Source organism: Saccostrea echinata, unplaced genomic scaffold (genome assembly GCF_033153115.1).
Source record: "Saccostrea echinata isolate AGI-Se365-2 ecotype Australia unplaced genomic scaffold, CSIRO_AGI_Sech_v1 ptg000044l, whole genome shotgun sequence".
Taxonomy (NCBI): domain Eukaryota; kingdom Metazoa; phylum Mollusca; class Bivalvia; order Ostreida; family Ostreidae; genus Saccostrea; species Saccostrea echinata.
This window is the reverse complement of record NW_026889793.1, coordinates 2,326,168-2,345,346: the sequence shown is the minus strand read 5'-3', so window position 1 is coordinate 2,345,346 and position 19,179 is coordinate 2,326,168. Positions and strand designations below refer to the sequence as shown.

The 19,179-nt window shown below is 33.8% G+C and overlaps 2 protein-coding genes across 2 annotated transcripts in view; one reads left to right on the top strand and one right to left on the bottom strand.

The window, feature by feature from the left end:
* LOC133201479 (cytoplasmic tRNA 2-thiolation protein 1-like) overlaps positions 1 to 19,179 on the top strand; it is a 319,235-nt gene that overhangs the window by 271,270 nt on the left and 28,786 nt on the right. The window lies entirely within an intron of this gene.
* On the bottom strand, positions 3,997 to 9,174 carry LOC133201455 (uncharacterized). Its single transcript, XM_061337258.1, has 5 exons — positions 8,799 to 9,174; positions 8,324 to 8,562; positions 7,701 to 7,976; positions 5,762 to 5,852; positions 3,997 to 5,236 (listed from the first exon to the last, which is right to left on the bottom strand). The coding sequence occupies exons 1-5, from the start codon at positions 9,172 to 9,174 to the stop codon at positions 4,167 to 4,169; spliced, it is 2,052 nt and encodes a 683-aa protein (XP_061193242.1). The 3' UTR covers positions 3,997 to 4,166.

Genomic DNA, 19,179 nt, shown 5'->3' with positions numbered 1-19,179 from the left:
GGGGGTGGCAATATAACGGGCGTATTAACACAGGGGGAAATCCGTTCTTCGAGAATTCTTGGCAATAAGCGAGGGTGGCAATATAACGGAGGGCTATAAACCGAGGTAGCACGGTATGTGACAATTGATATTAATTTTAAAAAAATGAGAAAAAATATCACACAGAACTGAATCAATATGCCTCTAACCTTCGATATCAGGGGCAGAAAATGTGATTAGTTCTAAATCTTTACCAATTTCTGTTGTCGTTTGCTAGTGTCAACAAAGCCTTCACAAAATGTAGCTTTTTACATAAAAAATGAAAGAGGTATTTATTATACTAAGAATTGACACAAGTCATCGTTTTTCCTCTTTCCTTTGTCATCATTCCTTCTCTCTCCCCTCTCTCTATACCTCTCACCATTGCCTCTCATTCTCTCCCTCACTTTCCCTCACCATTCCCACTCTCTGCCCCCTTTCTCTGACCCTCTGTCCCCCACGCCCTCCACACACTATCTCTCCCCCAATCTCCCCCTCTTTCCCAATCACTCTCTCTCTCTCACCCTCTCCCCTACTCACTCTCTTCCCTACTCACTCTCTCCCCTCTCTGCCCACTCACTCTTTCTCCCACTCTCTCTCTTCCTCTCCTCTCCCCACTCACTCTCTCTCTCCCCACTGTCTCCCCTCTCACTCATTCTCTCTCCCCACTCACTCTCCCTACTCTCCCCCTCACTCCCCCTCCCCCCACTCACTGTCTCTCCCACTCCTTCACCCCACGAACTCTCTCTCCACTCCCTCTCCTCCACTTCCTCTCTCTCACACACTTCCCCCACTTCCTCCCTCCCCCATTTCCCATCTTTCTTCCCAATCCTTAGCCCCACTTCCTCTCTCTCTTCCAACTTTCTCATTCCCCCTTATCTCCCCACTCTCTCCCTCTCTCTTTTTTTTTTGTTTGACCGTTTGACTCAGTTACGCTGTTGACTTGTGAAAAAAAACTAATATATATACACAATATAGATGTTTCAAAGTTAGTTACAATAAAAATAATGACAAAATACTTCTTCTAGAATAAAGATAAATTTCTTTTCGTTATTATAAAAGAAATTTTAAAATGTTTATTCTTGATCTTTTTACTTTAAATTGGATTTGGCAGAATTGTTTATTTTTGCAAAAAAATTAATGTAATATAAAATTATAAGGGAGATAACTTCAAACAACAGAAAATACTGTTTCCCAGTTCACAATTTGATCATTGCGTTATATTTTTGCGCATTTAATTTTATATGTTTGAAGAACATTATTTATATGCTTACTAAAATGCAAGGCATATGATTTTTGTCTTTTTTAGACATCGTGTAGCTGCGTTGAATATTAACCAAAATGCACTTGCATCATGACTCTCTCGTTGTTCTACGCATTACCCGGTATTTCATATTTTCTTATTGCATATAGATGTTCGTTTGGTGTTTTATTCAAATACGTACTGTTAATAAAACTATATATAATCTTATAATCTTTACTTGTTGCATGGTTCTACTCTACTAACCATAGCTTTCCACTTAAAGGTTTTGAATGGACAGTGTTAAATGATTAACCGTCGGGCCATTAACGTAATCTGAGTAAATGTTCACGTTATTACAGGTCCTAACCATGCTTCTGGGAAAATTAAAATCATTCAATTAAGCAATAGAGCCATTCAATCAAGCAAATTGTAGGCTTTAAAAATTGTTACAAAGTTGCCTCTATCGCGCATAGACGCCCTCCTCAAGATACCTGTATGTAACATTATAGAGATAAAGTTTTTAAATCGTAAAACACTTGAAATAAGCATTCAATTCTAAGTCTGAAGGAAGATTTAAGTTATGAAAGGACTGGGAATGATGTGGAAGGAGGTAGAAAGCATGTTAGAAATTCGAAATTCTTTGATAAGCCCCCCCCCCCCCCCCCCGATAAAAAACAATGTCCGCAGACTTTATTTATATGACAGGAGCAAATTGTTAAAAATGACATTTGTGTGTAGATGTGTTGTCTTATCAACATATTGGTTTATTGAGTCTACCTGTCCGTTTTTTTTTTTTGATCTGACCTACAATTAAGTGATTTGAGTCTGCTTTTAATGAAAATGCTTTGAGTCTGGTCTGTACGTAAGTGAGATTAGTTTGAATTATGACAGAGTTTGATCTACAATAAAGAAGACTCCATGTGAGTTTGTTGAGTTTGATCTACATGTAGGTATGTTGAGTTTGATCTACATATAGGTATGTTGAGTTTGATCTACATGTTCAGTGGCGTATATTCCTTTCTGCTAATGTGTAGGCTAGTGTGAAGTCACAGATTTAACCTGAGGCGCAAAGTGTGAGTAGGTAAGAAGCGGGACACCCCCTCTCGATAGGGAGGGGGTATGAGGGGTTCATTTTTGCGAACTCAAAGACATCTACGGTTAAAACATATTTTCAGTATATGTCATGATATGAAGACAACTTTACTAAATTTCGGCTTTGAAAAATTCCGGCTAGGAATAGTTTTAAAACTGTAAACATTGGATAGGTATAAAAGTTCGGATTGCTAAGAATGCTTTTTTGGCATTTGCAACAAAATAAAATTTATAGATTAGATTTATCAACTTTTTCAACCAAATTTTATCCCTGAGAAAATGATGTGTAGACTACAGCCTTTTTGCCTATACGGAATATACGCCACTGTTGTTTATGATTTGAATGTGAGTTTATGGTATGTATGTTCATCTAATCTCATATCTAGATGTGTGATGGCTGAACTACATGAGTTTGTTCTGATATTGAGAAGTAGAACATTTTACGCCCGCGCCATAAAATTGCCGTTATTTCTCTCTTTTTTTTCATTTTCAGACATTATACAAAATAATTTTTCAGACTTGTAAGTGTTTAATTTACGAATCGCGTTATCAGAAATCGCCTTGACCTTTGATGTCCATCTTTAAACATGTATAGCTCCAAAGTGATATAAACAACAAAAAAGGACAAGGATAGTTAAAACTAAGGCCCTATGTTCCACCAGGAACCAAAAGGAACCATGACGATGATAGTTAAAACGAAACAATCTAGAGGATAGTCTTAATACATTTTTAACTACACTTATTCATTAGGTTGAAGGTATTAAATTCGTTCCTCTTCCTTTAAACACTGCTGTAATAGTGTTAAGTAGGTTGTTGTCACATACAAAACTAGTAATATATAGTGGCTGCAAAGTTATTTTTTCCCTAAAGAATCGAAAAAAATTCATTCTCGAAACGTTCAAAATCAACTGAATTTTGTTAATCGGGCGTGATTATGCAGCAAGACCCCTGCAAATTTCGTTTTGTAAGATTTTTTAAAAAATTGAATCAGATAGAACCACTTAGTTCACTATCACACCATCGAGCAAGTGTACAATGTCGCAAAGGTGCGATAGACGGCGACATTATGTGCCTTACCCTCACTGCACATATTGTCGCCCCACAGATATTGTTGCTTTAAGATATTTTTGTTGTTTTTTTTTTTTTAATTTTGTGAATGTAATTTGTGTAAATCACACTGACGTATCTCATATGCTTATTCACTAACGCGATTGTGACGGCACAAATCTTCGTCCTGTTCATATTGTCGCCGGCGACAATGTGTACCTACCCTCATTGCACATATTGTCGTCCATCGGTACATGTCATCACATGACATTGAAACCGTGTCCTTTCCAGACTCATTTAAACCTTTAACTAGAATAGCGAATCCCTTGTCATTTAGATTTTATAAAAATTCCTAGACCTATTGATAAAATTCAAACGAAACATAATATAATTTACTTCTTGCAAGGAAATATCTTTGGAAAATATTATAAAAATATATCATTTTATCTTTTGTTTTTAAATTCAGACAAAGAAGCCTAACATTTTCTAAACTTCAGAATGAGTGACATGTTTCTTGTAAAATAAAAAGTCTTGTCTCATACTCGAAGACAGAATAATCTTCTCCTTGATTCCTTGCAATCACAACATCACTTCAATCATGTAATCAAGAATTTTATACCAAACAAGTTTTTTTTATGTTTTGAAACAAACATAAGTACATGTAATATTGTTTTCTTTCATTCTGATTGCCAATGCAATACACCAATAATACACTAAACACAAAATGTGTGTCACCAGAGTGTTCTAGACATTCACGGAATGTAAACTACGTCTCCAGTTCTGACATCATCAATTGATGAAGTTCTTCCTGTGACGTATACACAGACGACAACGTCAGTGTGGTCTCATTTGGATCAAAATGAGGCCTGTCAGAAATAGCATTGGGCAAAAACCGCACATACAAGTGTTCCATGCAGAGACAATCCGAGTAGCTCCATTTAATGAGAAGTGCAGAAAGGGTTTCACAATTAAGTTTCATTACAAAGTTCTCAAAATACATTTTAACACGCTTTTCTTCCATTTCATTAATGCTGTTGTCTGCGGCGGAGAACATGTAGATTGTCTTTTCAAATAAGGATAAAGCGTTTGGGGTGAGGAGTGAATAGAATGTGAACACGTCCTGTTCCTCCAAATGACCGAGAAAGTCTGATACAGTAGACTGTAGGCCACTCCTCATTTCAAACAACGCCCAGTACGACTTCTGCTTTAAGTAGTAGTTTGATATCTGTAGTAGAAGTTGTTCTAGATTTCCAGGCTTTGGTCTTTGTGTATTGCCATATAAGCGGAGAACTTGGTACAAGCTTCTTGTTGTTGAAAGAGAAAATTCAGAACACCCCGATCGGATTTCTCTTTTTGCCTCAGTTATTACAGATCTCTCTTGATCAGACATGGTTCGATGTAGTGACGTCAGAAGTTGTCGATCAGAACACGTATTCAGAATCATTACGCATGCGCAAGCCTGTGATAATTTTACGGGCCAATAGTCTAACAGTATAAGTCCATGATAAAGAATTTTACCAAGCGTTTTGAAAAACTCTGGATCAATGGAGAGGTCTATCATTGGGACAGATTCTTGATTGCCTGCAAAAACATTTGCAAATGCTTCCTTCCAAAACTCAACAAACATCGCATATGGTGACAATGGCACGTGATCCGAGTCATCATTACATGGATGTTCCTCAAAGCAGACGCTAAAATCACTTTGAAGTATTGCCGGGTTTCTCTGGTAGATTTTTATGACATCCGACAACACATGGGATCTTCTGATATGAATTAAAGTTTTTTCCTGGATTTGCATTCTGAGGAATTCAGATATTTCAAATATCTTGCATTTTGCTGTGAAAAATATAAAACACGACATGAAATTTATATTTTACTAAATTGACAATAAAACAATCTGATTAAAACCAGATCAGTTGATCCGCTCACATAGATCATAACACAAGGATCTGAAGAAATCCCATTCAGGGTCATCTCCTGGTAATCTTTCAAACAAAAACATTCCTCTAACTTTTAGCCAATCAGAGAGCTCGCACTTTATCGACCTTCAGGGTGTCGAACATTGAAGTGAAATTAGCTGTAGAAAAGATCTTCAAGTTCATACAAATCAACGAATTAAAACAGATCAAGTGCAAATATCAATTGCATTGATGCAACGAAAAGTTTATATGTCCGAAACCAGAGAATTATGAACGTTTGATTGGGTATAAATTGAAGGTCATCAGGAGATAACCCTTAACCGGATCTCTTCAGATCCTTTTAGCAATCTATGTGAGCGGATCAAAGAAAATATGAAAAAAGGCAGAATAATTTTCAAAGTTATTATAGTAGGATATTCAAGGAAAAAAATACATTATTTACCTTTAGTTTCAATAGATAAGTTGGCTCTGGGAACGTTTTGTTCTGATACATGTTCTGTTTCACATTTAATAACGGTGTTAGTCAAGTCCAGCTGAAAGAAGCAGTTACCCACTAATTAAAATCAGATCTGCATACAGATGAATGAGATATGTAAAGATCTGGCTGGTAAACTGCACTCCTGAGTATGTTAAGTTAAACTTTATAAATTGATGTAAATACTTTTCTAGCCAACGTGAAAATAAAAAAAAATTATTGCAGCTTTAGATGTATTGTGATTTCGTCATTTTTCGTTGAAAAGTAATTATCTTTGATTTCGTGGTTGAGCAATGCCACGAACTGAGTTGATAAATGAAGTAAAGATTTTATTGATTATATAGAACAGGACACGGTACCTGTCCAACAATTTACGCATTAACGAAATTGTATTTACGAAATTTAATCTCGATGAAAATTAATAAAACAACATGTATGGTACAATGCAGTGGCGGATTCAGGGGGGTTTGGGGGGGGGGGGGGGGGGGGGGTTCGGGAAAACCCCCCCGCCCGATCAAAAAAAATTTTTTTACAGTGTCATTTTAACAATATATTGCATAAATGCAACTCTATCCAAGCCCATTGTTTTACACAAAGAGGTGAAATATACAGTCACCATGCGAAATCCCTTTCCGCTTGAGCGCACACAATATACAGGTAATCAACAGTACTGTACATGCAGAGATCATGATAGTCCGTGCAGCTAGTGATGACGCAACGACATACACTAACAACCAAAACTGCACATAGTTATTACGGTTTTGTTTTGGCTAAAGTAATATTGTTTCGAGAATTTTCTTCTTTCTTCGATAATTGAATGTTACTTTATTGAACTACGTGAATAAACTGTGATTATTATTTAATAGAAAAAAAATTAATTAATACATCAGGGACGTATACTAGTTGAAATACGTTGTGACCTGTACCAAAAAGCACATTGAAAGTATTCCTTTTGTAGATGGAAGTTACAATGCAATTTTAAAAAGCAAAAGATCTGCATTTTTTTAAAATTACAGTTGAATGATGTTGAATAAAACCCAACTAACGGTTACAACTTTGTATAATGAATTGTGGTAAAACTAATACGAATAAATTAGAGGTCCTGTCAAAACAAGAATTGGCCAATTTTTTATTGATTGTTTTTCAAGACTTTTTTTTTCAAACATTGGGCAGGTAAATGGGTAAAAAAAAAATAGAATTAAAGAGTGCATTTATGTTAGAAATTATAATTACCCCCCCCCCCCAATGAATAAGCAATAATTCCAATTATTTTCCAAAATAATTTATATTTATTCTTCGATATGAAATATCATTATGTGTATATATTGCAAATTATATGAACTGTATAGTCAAGTAGTTGAAAAGAGTAATTAGGGTCTCTACACAGAATTCGAATGTTCTAAGTGTTTGAAAATTGCACATCATGCAGTTGTATTTTGGTAGACAAAGCTTCACATGCGACAGTGTGTAGGACGTGCATTTTATAATGAAGAATTGGATATTATATAGCAAATGGCGATATTTCTAATTTTATCAGATTTTACATTTAACTTTTTCTTTAGAAAAGTCTCATTTTTCAAGTTAACATGGAAGTTAAAAATAATCCCAAAATTTTAATTTTTTGTTCAATTTCTTGAAAATTTGGGTAGGTCGGTCTTGAAAAACAACTATAGGAAAAAAGTGGCCAAGAACTAATTAATTCAATCTAAAATGCTGGAAAATGCACCATTTGGAGCCATTTTTAAAGAAAATTTCTCGGGGGAGGCCCCCCGAACCCCCACCTATGGGAGGGGGACATCCCCTCCCATGCCCTCCCCCTTCGGCCCTACGGACCTCAAACCCCCCCCCCCCCCCCCCACGTGGACTTCTGGATCCGCCACTGTAATGTATAAAAACCCAAACTCACGATAACTTGTTGTTGTACCATTGGAGGAGATGGTGATGGATTTCGGTGAATGACATGGTGCTTTGGTGACGTCACTTGAAAATTTGTGGATGACGTGGCAATGGACGATTGTGAAGCCCCTTCAACGCTACCCTCACTGATAGGTCTCGGTAACTCTGGAGGGGTTCCGATGAGAGGTATTTGGTTTGGGGGACTGGTCGTAGAAGACACTTGGTGCATGAAGTATTCCTCCCCACAACGGTAAAGGACCTGAGGGGGGCGATCCTCCTCCTTTACCTGCGAAAAAGTGAATAATAAAAATCTTCATGAAACATCTCTGGGAATTAAGGTACTTATGGATTAGGCGACTCGATCATATCATGATTTTTAAATAGTAATTTTAAATAACTCGTGATGGATAATATGATTTCATGTGTATATCTTATAACAATAAAGACATGAGTAGTCCTTTGTTTCAATGCAGCAGACACTAGTTTAATTTTGTTATCTTAAAGTGCTCCCCTTAGAGCGCCTTCTGAGTCTTTAGTTTCCTCATTGACTATCCTTGAACTGGTTAACAATCTTAATCTTTGTATCAGTGTATTAGAGCACGAACATAATTACTGTACCGTTCGTGTACTTACATATGGTATGATAATGAGGCTGCCTTGATACTTGGAGTCTTTGATTGCTCGGGGAGTGTATTTGGCGAGGCGGATCAAACGGCGTTGTTTGTCTATCTTGTAGATTTCGAATTTCTTTCCTTTCAGGCTTGGGTAAAGAACCTCAGAGAGGTGCTTTTCAAATTCTTGAGGTGACAGAGAAAGACAGAGTTCCGTTTTTCTGGGAATTTGATTAGAATCATAGTCTTGAGCAGGATATCCTTCAAAGCAAAAGAAGTTTACTTTAAAATTAGAAATTTGAATAATTTGACAAAAAGGCATATCAAAATTATTTCTTCTAAATCTAATCATACACATGAAACTTGAGTATTTTCATTGCCTGTTTAGAATTGACCCCCAAAAAATGAGTCATTTTCAAAAAACATTTCGATTATTTTTAAAAAAAAAAAGAATTTCATTTCAATAAAAATCAGATTTTCCCGCATTATTTACATACCATATCCCATATCTTGGTGCTCTTGCACCAAAGCTTTCTCTGCTAGATCGGCAGAGGAGAATTTCGGAAGTTTTGCGTATTTATCTGGAAGACAGTACATGGTTCTTCGGAATGTCTCTTTTTCTTTCGGACCTCTCTTCAACTGTTCTTGTTTCTTGAGCATGCGCCATGCGTTGATAAAACCTGGGTGACTAGTGTTAGTAAGGTATCGAGTTGGCATGAGCTTATGACCCGGAACTGATCGTCTAATCATTACAGGAAGTGGCTTTGGTGCCAGCGGTGCTAAGACTTTCTCTTTTCCATGGTTATTCTCTTCTGGTGTCTCTTCTACTATTGTGACGTCATCACTTTCATTCGTCTCTCCGTCAACGTCCATCGCCTGTTAAACGTGTTAAATTACATTTAACAATCAATTTGATATGAAAAAAATACTAGCCTATAATATTTGCCTGTTTAAATATTTTTTTTTTTGGAAAAAAATAAAATAAAATGTAGTTGGCGATTCGAAACATCTTCCTTTCTTCAATATCTCGCATGTATGTTGAAGAATGTTTAATTATTTTACGTCCTTTAACAATAGCTTTTTTTCAAAGAAATAAATTTGATATATATTTTTTTTAAAATAATTATTGAAAACATGTAATTAGTGAGTCCATTGCGATTTTCAATTAACAGTCAGTTTATTCTTCTTACCAAGTACACACAAGCAAGACATTTAATTTCGTTAAATTAACAGTAAATGACAAATAACAAGGTAAAGTGAAAATCTAAAACATTGTCCTAAAATTTGCGTGAACGAGTATCTTGTATAAATAGCTGTGATAAGGGTTTATAAAACAGGTATATGCATGATTGTTTAAATAAACATGTTTCAGGCAAATCTTTTTTTTTTCAAGCTCTATTTTTAAGACTTCAATAACTTGTTCGAGAGCATGCTCTAAATCAATTTATTTTCGTTATTAACTACATAAAATGCGCACATTTAAATCAGTAACAGCTGCATAGCGTAAACAAAGGAACCCTCCCGACGTTTTGTTATTTTTGGAAGTACAATGTAAATTGATATTACGCATCACAAAAGTGTACACCTCTGAGTTTGTACATGTATGCCTTATATACATTTGCATTAAAATCTCAAGCATTTGTATGCTGTATTGAAAACTTTAAAAAGTGAAGTTAATTTAACAAATGTTTTCAATCAAATAAGATTTCGCCGGAGAAAAATCCGTGTTTTGTTTATCTAAGATAAAAATAAATGCCCCTCCAGCCGACCCAGTTAGTATAAACCTTATTTACAAAATACAGCGCGATAGCAGTGCACAATTTTATAACAGCTAAATTGTAATAAATATATACAGCTCTTACCTCAATGATGCAGTGATTCTTCAACCTGAAGCAAGAGCTCTTTGAACGCGTTTAATAAGATCACGGCAAAACGGCATTAGGATCACTGTGGATAATTACATTTCAGTGGGTGCTATGGAAACGAAGTCAGATCGTCTGCCTCTACGTCGATAACAAAGATGACTCATCCATAAATAATGTTAGCAGACGATAAAATTTCCTGCAATCGACCTAGAGAGAGAGAAAGAAAGAAATAGCCCTGTAGATTATCGATTTCTCCTTGCCTGGCTGACGCCGATAAAGAAGTTTCCAAATAAAATCGTAATTATCTAACGGTTATAAACTATCTTCATATAGCAGACGATATTATATTGAATTGGGCGCTTTAATAAACCGATTAAGTAATACATAGCGCAGAAGGTATTCAGAGTTGACCAGGTGTAGAGAATTTAATTAAACACCCGTAAAATAAGATTTTTATCCTCCGTTGTTCTGTTTTCAATGAGAGACATAACGTTTGTTTTGTTTGGATGTTATTTTACAATGCACGCATTCATGCCAATATCTGTATTAAATACGACCATCTACTAAATTAAAAAAAAATAAATAAATCTATAAATTAATGCAAAATAAGCATTTAAATGTCGAATCAACTATTTAAAAAGGGATTTAAAAAAAAAAAGGAAAATGTTAGCATTAAAAACATTCTTTTCTGAATTTTTCTGAGGTAGATGAGAATAACTGCCAATATTTCTAGCCACCTGATTACAGTGTAGTTTTAAATTTATTGTGCTTTTTCCAGGCCGGGTTGTAATCTAAATGTATTTTTGATATATATTTTATTTTTTCGTGTTAAAATTAGGATCTAGCTTAAACGTGATAAAATAATTATATTTCTATGAATTATTGTATATGTATTCATATAAATTTATAATCGATCCAAGAAAAAAAAAGAAAAAAAAAAGATTAAAAAAAAAATGAAAAACCATAAAATGTTCTTTATCGATTCAACATTTCACGAATTTTAGATTTGATAATTAATTAACTGTATAATGAAGGTGAAAAATAACAAAATAAACAATCGAAAAAAAGAGTGGAAAATGTTAAAAGTAACTTGAATTTCTAACTAATAACCATCTAATTTTTTTTATTAATTTCACACTGTTAGAAAGAATTAGATAATTTAAATCCTCTCACTATTTTCCTTTTCTTACCTATACTTATTTATCTATTCTTATTTATTTTTTTGCTTCTCAATAAGCTGTAATGTCATATACTTACATAACTGATCGATCCGTGATTCTTCGTTGCTACACTGTATGTGTATACCCGATGTTTCAATGTAGTATTTATAAACTTCCATCTGCGCCAGGTATACACAGATGAGCAAATAATACATGCACATGTATATCATAATAAATGGATTGATTGATCTGCTGAAATCTGAGTACATCGTTATCATCTGAGTACATCGTTATCCCCCTTAAATTTCTAAATTCTCAAATGTAAGATTTACATGGAAATTTGAGAACTTTTAGAAGTTTATTATTTCGGTCTCCCCTTCCCATCACACCCCCCCCCCCCATGCGGTTCCATCGCATACATGTAGAATGAGGTACCCAACCATCGTTAAAGGGGGGGTTGAAGGAAAAGAGATCTTTAAAACGCGTGTATAAGGGTTTTGAAATGATCAACATTATAAAAGATTTAGCTAATTTCGATCCTCACTGTCACTGTTTAAAATTAAAATTTACCAGAAATAATAAATAATGGACATAAATCTATATATTTGGCCTTCAAGTTTTTTCTTTGTGAGCTCTGGTAGATCGTAATGATCTTATACGCATTTTGCTCACAAAGAATGAATTTTGTGAAGTAGGAAATTCAGTTAAAAAAATAATTTAGTTTGTATTTCACTAAACTTGGTCAGAGCTCAGTAGAGTGTACTATTGTCACTCGTTTTGTGGCTACTGTTGAAAAAGATCTCTATAGGTATATTTTCCTGGATCTTTTCAATTGATTTTATAGCTGTGTGTCAAGATGTTTTCTCTCTAAGCAATCATTTAGGATGTCTATCAATAGCCATTGAATAAACATTTTAAAAAAAAGAGGTAAAATAAGAATTTATTCTCACGTATGTTTTATATAAAAAAAATCACCTGTCAGTGACCTCGATTGGTTTCAGATTCAAAAAAAAAAAATAAATAAAAATAAAGATAAGACAAAACGCAATTATTGAAAAGTATTGGTCATTACTGACACTTTTTTACTGTTCGTTATCTCCATATTTCATTTAATCCATTACTTTGCCTTTACTTGTAATTGATGGACCATTAAAAATTACTTTCCCTTACTTTGAATGGTAGTAATGAATACAATATGCATTTCCGTTACATATTATCGTTATCCCCAGGTCTGGCATGTACCATGCAAAATTCAAATTTTCAGAAATTTACCTTTTTTGGCTTTCATGACAGCGGCAGTCATTTTGTAAATTTTAAACGCCAGAACCTGAGGAGACAGCAAGTCTTACAAATCAGTATCACGCAGATTGAAGTATTTAATCAAATTAGAAGGAAAGAATGAGGGCGAATATGGCGAGGAATATCCCCCGCTGTGATATGTTTCTCAATTTTCACTTAATGGAAAAGTTGTATTTTTCAAAAAAAATATCTTGTAAGTAATGTCGTATTTAACAAATTTGATTCATTTATTATTAATATTGAATAGCTTATTAATTGATAATTTGTTTCTTAGATGACAGATAAGCTTATTTACTGGAAAATGGCTCTATAGGAGCCATACAAAGATTCTGGAATACAAATGGGTAAAGTGTCCATTCTATCTAAACGTTTAAATGATAGAAAAATAAATGTTAAATGTAAAGTAGTGCTCTAAAAAAAGAGTCGGAACCTATTTTTTCTGAAAAGATTTTTTTTTTATTTTTGATCCCTGAAGTGGTCCAACCCTACCCCATGGGCCATGATTTGAACGAATTTGATCTACACTACCTGAGGGTTTTATTATATAAATATGACTAATCATGGCTTTGTGTTTTTCAGAAGTAGATTTTTAAAAAATCCTATATATTCCTATGTAACACCCTATAGCTACCCCAGGGGGTTTATGATTTGAACAATTTTGAATCTACACTGCCTGAGAATGTTTTCACATTAATATGACTAAATCATGGCTCTCTGCTGTTCTTGGAAAGATTTTCTTGATAAATTCTTATGTAAAACTTCGATCGCCCATTATGGCCCCATCATACCCCATGATTTGAACACATTTAATATGACTACCATATGCATGTTTCCATATACATGTACATATGAATTATCACTTCTTTCTTGTTCTTGAGAAGAAAATTTCTTTAAAAATTTTTTAAAAACTTGATTCTTCCTTACCCAAAGATGATTTAATGCAAGATTGGTTGAAATTGCCTATTGGTTCAGGAGAAGATGATGAAAATGTAAATTAAATGTTTGCGAAAACAACAATGACAGACACAAGACAAATTTCGATCAGAAAAGCTCACACTTAATGTGAAAGAGTAGTAAGTGTAATAAAGAATAATTGTAGTAGTGTAGAGTATTATGCATCGAGTAGAATACAAATAGAAATATATTAACATTGAAAAACATTTAAATTTTGGTTAAAATTAAGAAAGAAGTAACAACTATATAATGAGAGTATGTTATCAAGATATGATAGAAAACAAAGATTCATGGATTGTGAATATCAAAAGTAAAACGTACTCTAGGTCTGGATGACTTGCATCTTAGTAATTAGAAAGACAATGCCTCATTAAAAGAAAATCCTTGCCATTTCAGGCGATGTCATATGTCACCCATAATCCCGAACTAACCAAATAGTGTAATATTGGAGTTGAAAGCAGAGTAAGCTTCTAACATTAAAAAAATTGCAAATTTCAAATTTTCAAAAATTTACCACATTCTTGTTTCCATGGCAGCGGCAGTCTTTTTGGAAATTTTGAACCCCAGAAACCTGAACAGACACTTATAAATCTAGATTATACAGTTTGAAATATCTTTAGATAGAAAACTGAAATATATTGAAAATGAATAGACCTTTTTTGCTTCCATGACTAGATTTAAAAAATATCCAAGCGATTCCATTTTTTTTAAAATCACTTTGACGTTCTGAAAAAAATAAAGCCTTATTTAAAAAAAAAAAAAAGAACAAGCTGAACAGTTACTTAGAAAAATGAGACTTAGAAGTTTTCATATGTATAGCAACGGTGGTTATTCTAAAAAAAGGAAATGTTGAATGCACAACTAGATTTGATAATTTAACATTTCTGTCGAGTTTTACTTGAGATTGTCCACGCCATTTGCGAGGATATTATCGGTCAGATCAAAGGTGGAAGAAATACAATATGTCGCCCTTACCTCGATTTCGTTCCGGGGGAGATACTTAGTATTGCGTATTTTAGATACAACATATATAGAAAGTGTAATATTTGTAAACAGAACAATGAAATATGGAGATAACGAACAGTATTCAAGCTCATAAGTCCATTCAAACTATGCAAATCAGGAGCAGAGCAAACAAGGACCTTCCAGAGTTGGGATCAGGTGCCATGAAGGAGTAAGCATACCCTGTCGACCGGTCAGACTTGCCGTGTGCGCCTTGTCATGTAGGAATTCCATTGTGTAAATAATGGCCTAACAATTAGTATGGAAAACATCAGTCAGCATTTGACCGAATGATAGATTATATTTGCTGATAAGGTCATTGTATCGACCATAGAACTTTCGAATGATGACTTCAAACGAGACAGTTGATGCCCTTAATTCATCAACTTGCTTCATCAATTAGTTAATGCAAAGAAAACACACTAAATTTGTAACCAATTGCAAATATACAGCTAGGTACGTTAAAATGCATACATGCAGAACAAATATCTGACATGATGCATGTACATTTGTTAGTCATTAATATTTGTTTTCTTATTTTAATTCAAAAATAGTAGCAGTGGTTTTGATAAATATCAACCGACATGTCGAATCGACCTTAACGGCTTAATTCAAACCAAATTAACTTCGCTTACCGTTCAAACGTTAGAAGTAATTGAAATCTGTTAAATTGATTTGAATAAAAATAATTTGCATTAAAACATCTGTGTAAACGTAGTTTAAACTCAATGCGTAGTATCTTACACGTAATCTCTAATAAAGCTCTCCATGTGAACAGTGCAGAATTCAATATAATTTTACCTCAGTTACCTCAATGCAAAGTAAAACTTAACAGAGATTCGTGTATACAGGACATTAGATTGTTTTACATCTTCGCCAGCCCAACTAGTCTAATTCCAGATGAGCTAAACTAGACGAAATCCAGGTGAGAAGTTCATGTGAAGAAGATTTTTGGAAAGATGCCACAGTTTTTTTTTTATTTACTCATTCTTTATTATCTCCCCTTTGAAAGAGGGTGTTGCTCGTTATTTTTTATAACTTGAATCCTTTTCTACAAGGAATGCTTTTTAGCATGTTTGGTTGAAAGTAGTAATAGGTCTAGTGGTGATGGAGAAGAAGGCAAAAATGTTAAATACAGAAGGACGGATCTCGGAAAATGTAATCAGAAAAGTTAGCCAAAAACGAATGATAGATGAACCAACCCTATTCAATAGAGCAATTATGCTAAAGTATACTCTACATATAAATGTGCATATGCCTGATTGTGCTCGAGATTACTTAGTATGTAAACAGTTTTGTTATCTGAAATGCTGTGTGACATGTCAGTAGAATATGAATAAAAACGCTTGAATTAATTACGATAAGGAATCATTTTATTGACACACTGGTATATTAATTTGAATTGCTACGAGCTACTTGAATGGATTAAGTTTATCTGTACAATATGTGGATTTACCATTCACAAGAAGAAAAGGAAAACTATATGATTACCCTTTTCATGAGTCTCACAATCTTATGTGCTTACATTTATTTGGCCATACTTCTTTTTTTTTTAATAAAGAAAGGATTGAGATAATAACATTCCACTTTATATGTATATTGCATGATCGTGAGAGAAATATGATTTATTCAACCTAGAAAAATTAAATTCCCCGAGGGATAAACTCTCCAGGGGAATGTGATTTTTCTTGGCTGAATAATTTTTTTTTACCAATAATCATGCATTGTTTATAACTATAAAATCACATATTTTCGGGGTGTCAAATTTTCGTGGTTTGGTGGAAAAATATGGGTTCGTGGGGATTTCATTTTGTGGATGAAGAATTGTTGAATAGTAATATATATGACATTTAACATTTTGTGGAGGACATGAATTCGTGGGTCTCTTCATACTTCGAAAACAACGAAAATTAACCCCCGAAGAAAATTAGCTCTTGCACAGTATACCGAATCAAACCAAACTTTTGATAAACAAGATGTGTTTGTGAAACACGGATACCCCAGTATGGCAGCTCATGGCGAAGGCTGTAGTTTCTCAATTGATTAAGTCAAACTCTAAGGTCAAGAGATAAAAAATGTTGGTACCCAAAGAAAGGTCTTGTCGCAAGGAATAGACCTGTGAAATATGAAAGCCCCTGACCAGCTGTTATAATGTTATGGCCAAGGTTAAAGTTTAACTAAAGTATGTCAAACACCAAGGCCAATATAAAAGGGTCAAAATAAATGGTACCCAAGGCAAGGTTTTGTCACAAGGAATACAAATATTAATTTTGAAGGCCCTAGTGCCAATCGTTTAAAAGTTTTGCTCAAGGATGAAGTTTGATAAAATTTTGCAAAAGTGATTCAAGCTCCAGGTCAATTCAAGGGGTCAAATATGTTGGTACCCAAAGAAAATATTTGTCACAAGGAATACATATATATGAAAGCCATTGCTCCAAACAATCAGAAGTTATGGGCAAGGTTAAAGTTTTTGCTAACAAACAGACACACGGACGGACAGAGCAAAAACTATATATGCCCCCGAATAATCTTGTCTTTTGGGTACCAAAAATTTTGACCCTTTGACCTTGACCTTTGAGTTTGACCTACTTTTGAAGAAACTTTAACCTTGTCCATAACTTTAAAACAGTTGGTCTAGGGCTTTCATATTTCATGTGTTTTCCTTGTGACAAGACCTTTCTTCGGGTACTAATATTTTTTACCTCTTGACCTTGACTTCGGGATCAACAGTGTTTTATAAACCTTGTTTTCTTAAGCATCCATATTGGAAAGAAGACCCCAAACTTCTTCACTGCATGGTAGATAAAACTTTTCTACTATTGTATAGGTATTTTCTGCTGCTCTCCGGAATTTTCATACGACCGATAGGTTTTGCAGGAAAATGCACAAGGTCTCCAAAGAGGTTGAACATGATTGATGAAAAAAAAGACGACGTTAGGGAAGTATGATTTAATAGCCCTGTCATGTTACTGTCTAGAACCACTCAGATAATGCGTTGCATAGAATAATTATAAAAAGGTGTAATTATATTAAAATGTTTGGGAAAAAATAGACAATTAAATACATTCTGAACAAAAATGTTGACATTAAAAGAAGATTTGAAAATGTAAAATGTAAGCATGAGAAATGTTTTTTTCCACTCTATGGTGTAATACATTTCTCGAGGTGTAGAGAGAAGACTGTAGGCGGTAATAGTAATTAAACACATACCCCAGGTATATCTAACCATATAAAAGTCCTCCCTAAAAAATCTCTGCATGAATAAATATATTATATAAACATTGTCTAAATGAAGTAACAGTTATCAATAAATACATGTATGTTATATTTGGGAAAAATCAAAATGTTTTTTATATCGATGACTTTTAATATGTGAACAAAGATCTAGAGAGTGTTTAGTTAGCTGTTCTAATTCAGTGATTTTGTTTTTGCTCTTCAGCGCTATAATTCGCATTCAAATTATATAACGCTATTTCTCAAAAGAATTAAATGAAGTAATCATAATTATTTGCCATATCATTAATATTCCCCTTCCTGAAAAAAGAGTTTTATGGAGATATCTATTATTACTTTAATTATTTTCCAAACAAGGACGTCGACAATTCAATTTTAATTTCCTTGTTTGGAAAAAAAATTAAAGTAATTAGATCTTTGTTCACATACTAGTATTAAAAGTCATCGACTACAGATGCCTATATTAGATCTCTACCATTGCATTTATGACTGGATAATTTATTTTTCCATTTGACATCAGAGTTCTGTAGAGTTATCTCCATTTGACCAAAAAAGGATTAAGAAAGCTCATTTTGAGTTAGAAGCACAGCGTTCATATGAAATGATTCAAAAGAACAGGAATTAGCCCTTGAAATTATCTACTATGTAATTGCTTCCTTGACTACAAAAGGAATAAATTGCTGTTTACAAAAGAAACATCGGTTTAGAAATAATGGCAACAAAGGCAAAAAGACTTAATAAAAATGTATATGAAAAAGAGTTTGTTGTTCGAAGAATTCCATAATTATATATTAACATCTTTTCAATAGTAATGTTAAATGCATTATTACTACTAGTATATGTAGGGAATGAGTTCATGTTTTTTTCCCTGGCTTATTTTTTCTAAAAATTAAAAATAATATTTACGGTGTATATTAAATCTCTTTATTTTCTTATTGATATTTTTGAAATTTGAAATACATGTATATTTGACATTTTTAAGATGACATTATTTTATGCCCTACCATGAATATGGCCAGGGCATATAGTGTTTGTCATGTCCGTCTTCCGTCCTTCCGTCCTTCTGTCTGTCCTTCCGTCGCACTTTGCGTTTAGCTCAGTTTAAAGCTCATTTTTAAAGAAACTATCCAAGATATTTTCATCAAACTTCATATGCTGATAGATATTGATGAGAGCTATGGAACTGCATCAACGTTTTTTGACCTTGACCTTTTTTTTTACACCTTGACCTCACTTTTCCTAAAGTAGTGTTTAGCTTAGTTTTAAAGATACCATTAAAGATATTTTATCAAACTTCATATACTGATACATATTGATGAGAGTTATTCAACTGCATCAACATTTTTTGACCCTGACCTTTCCTT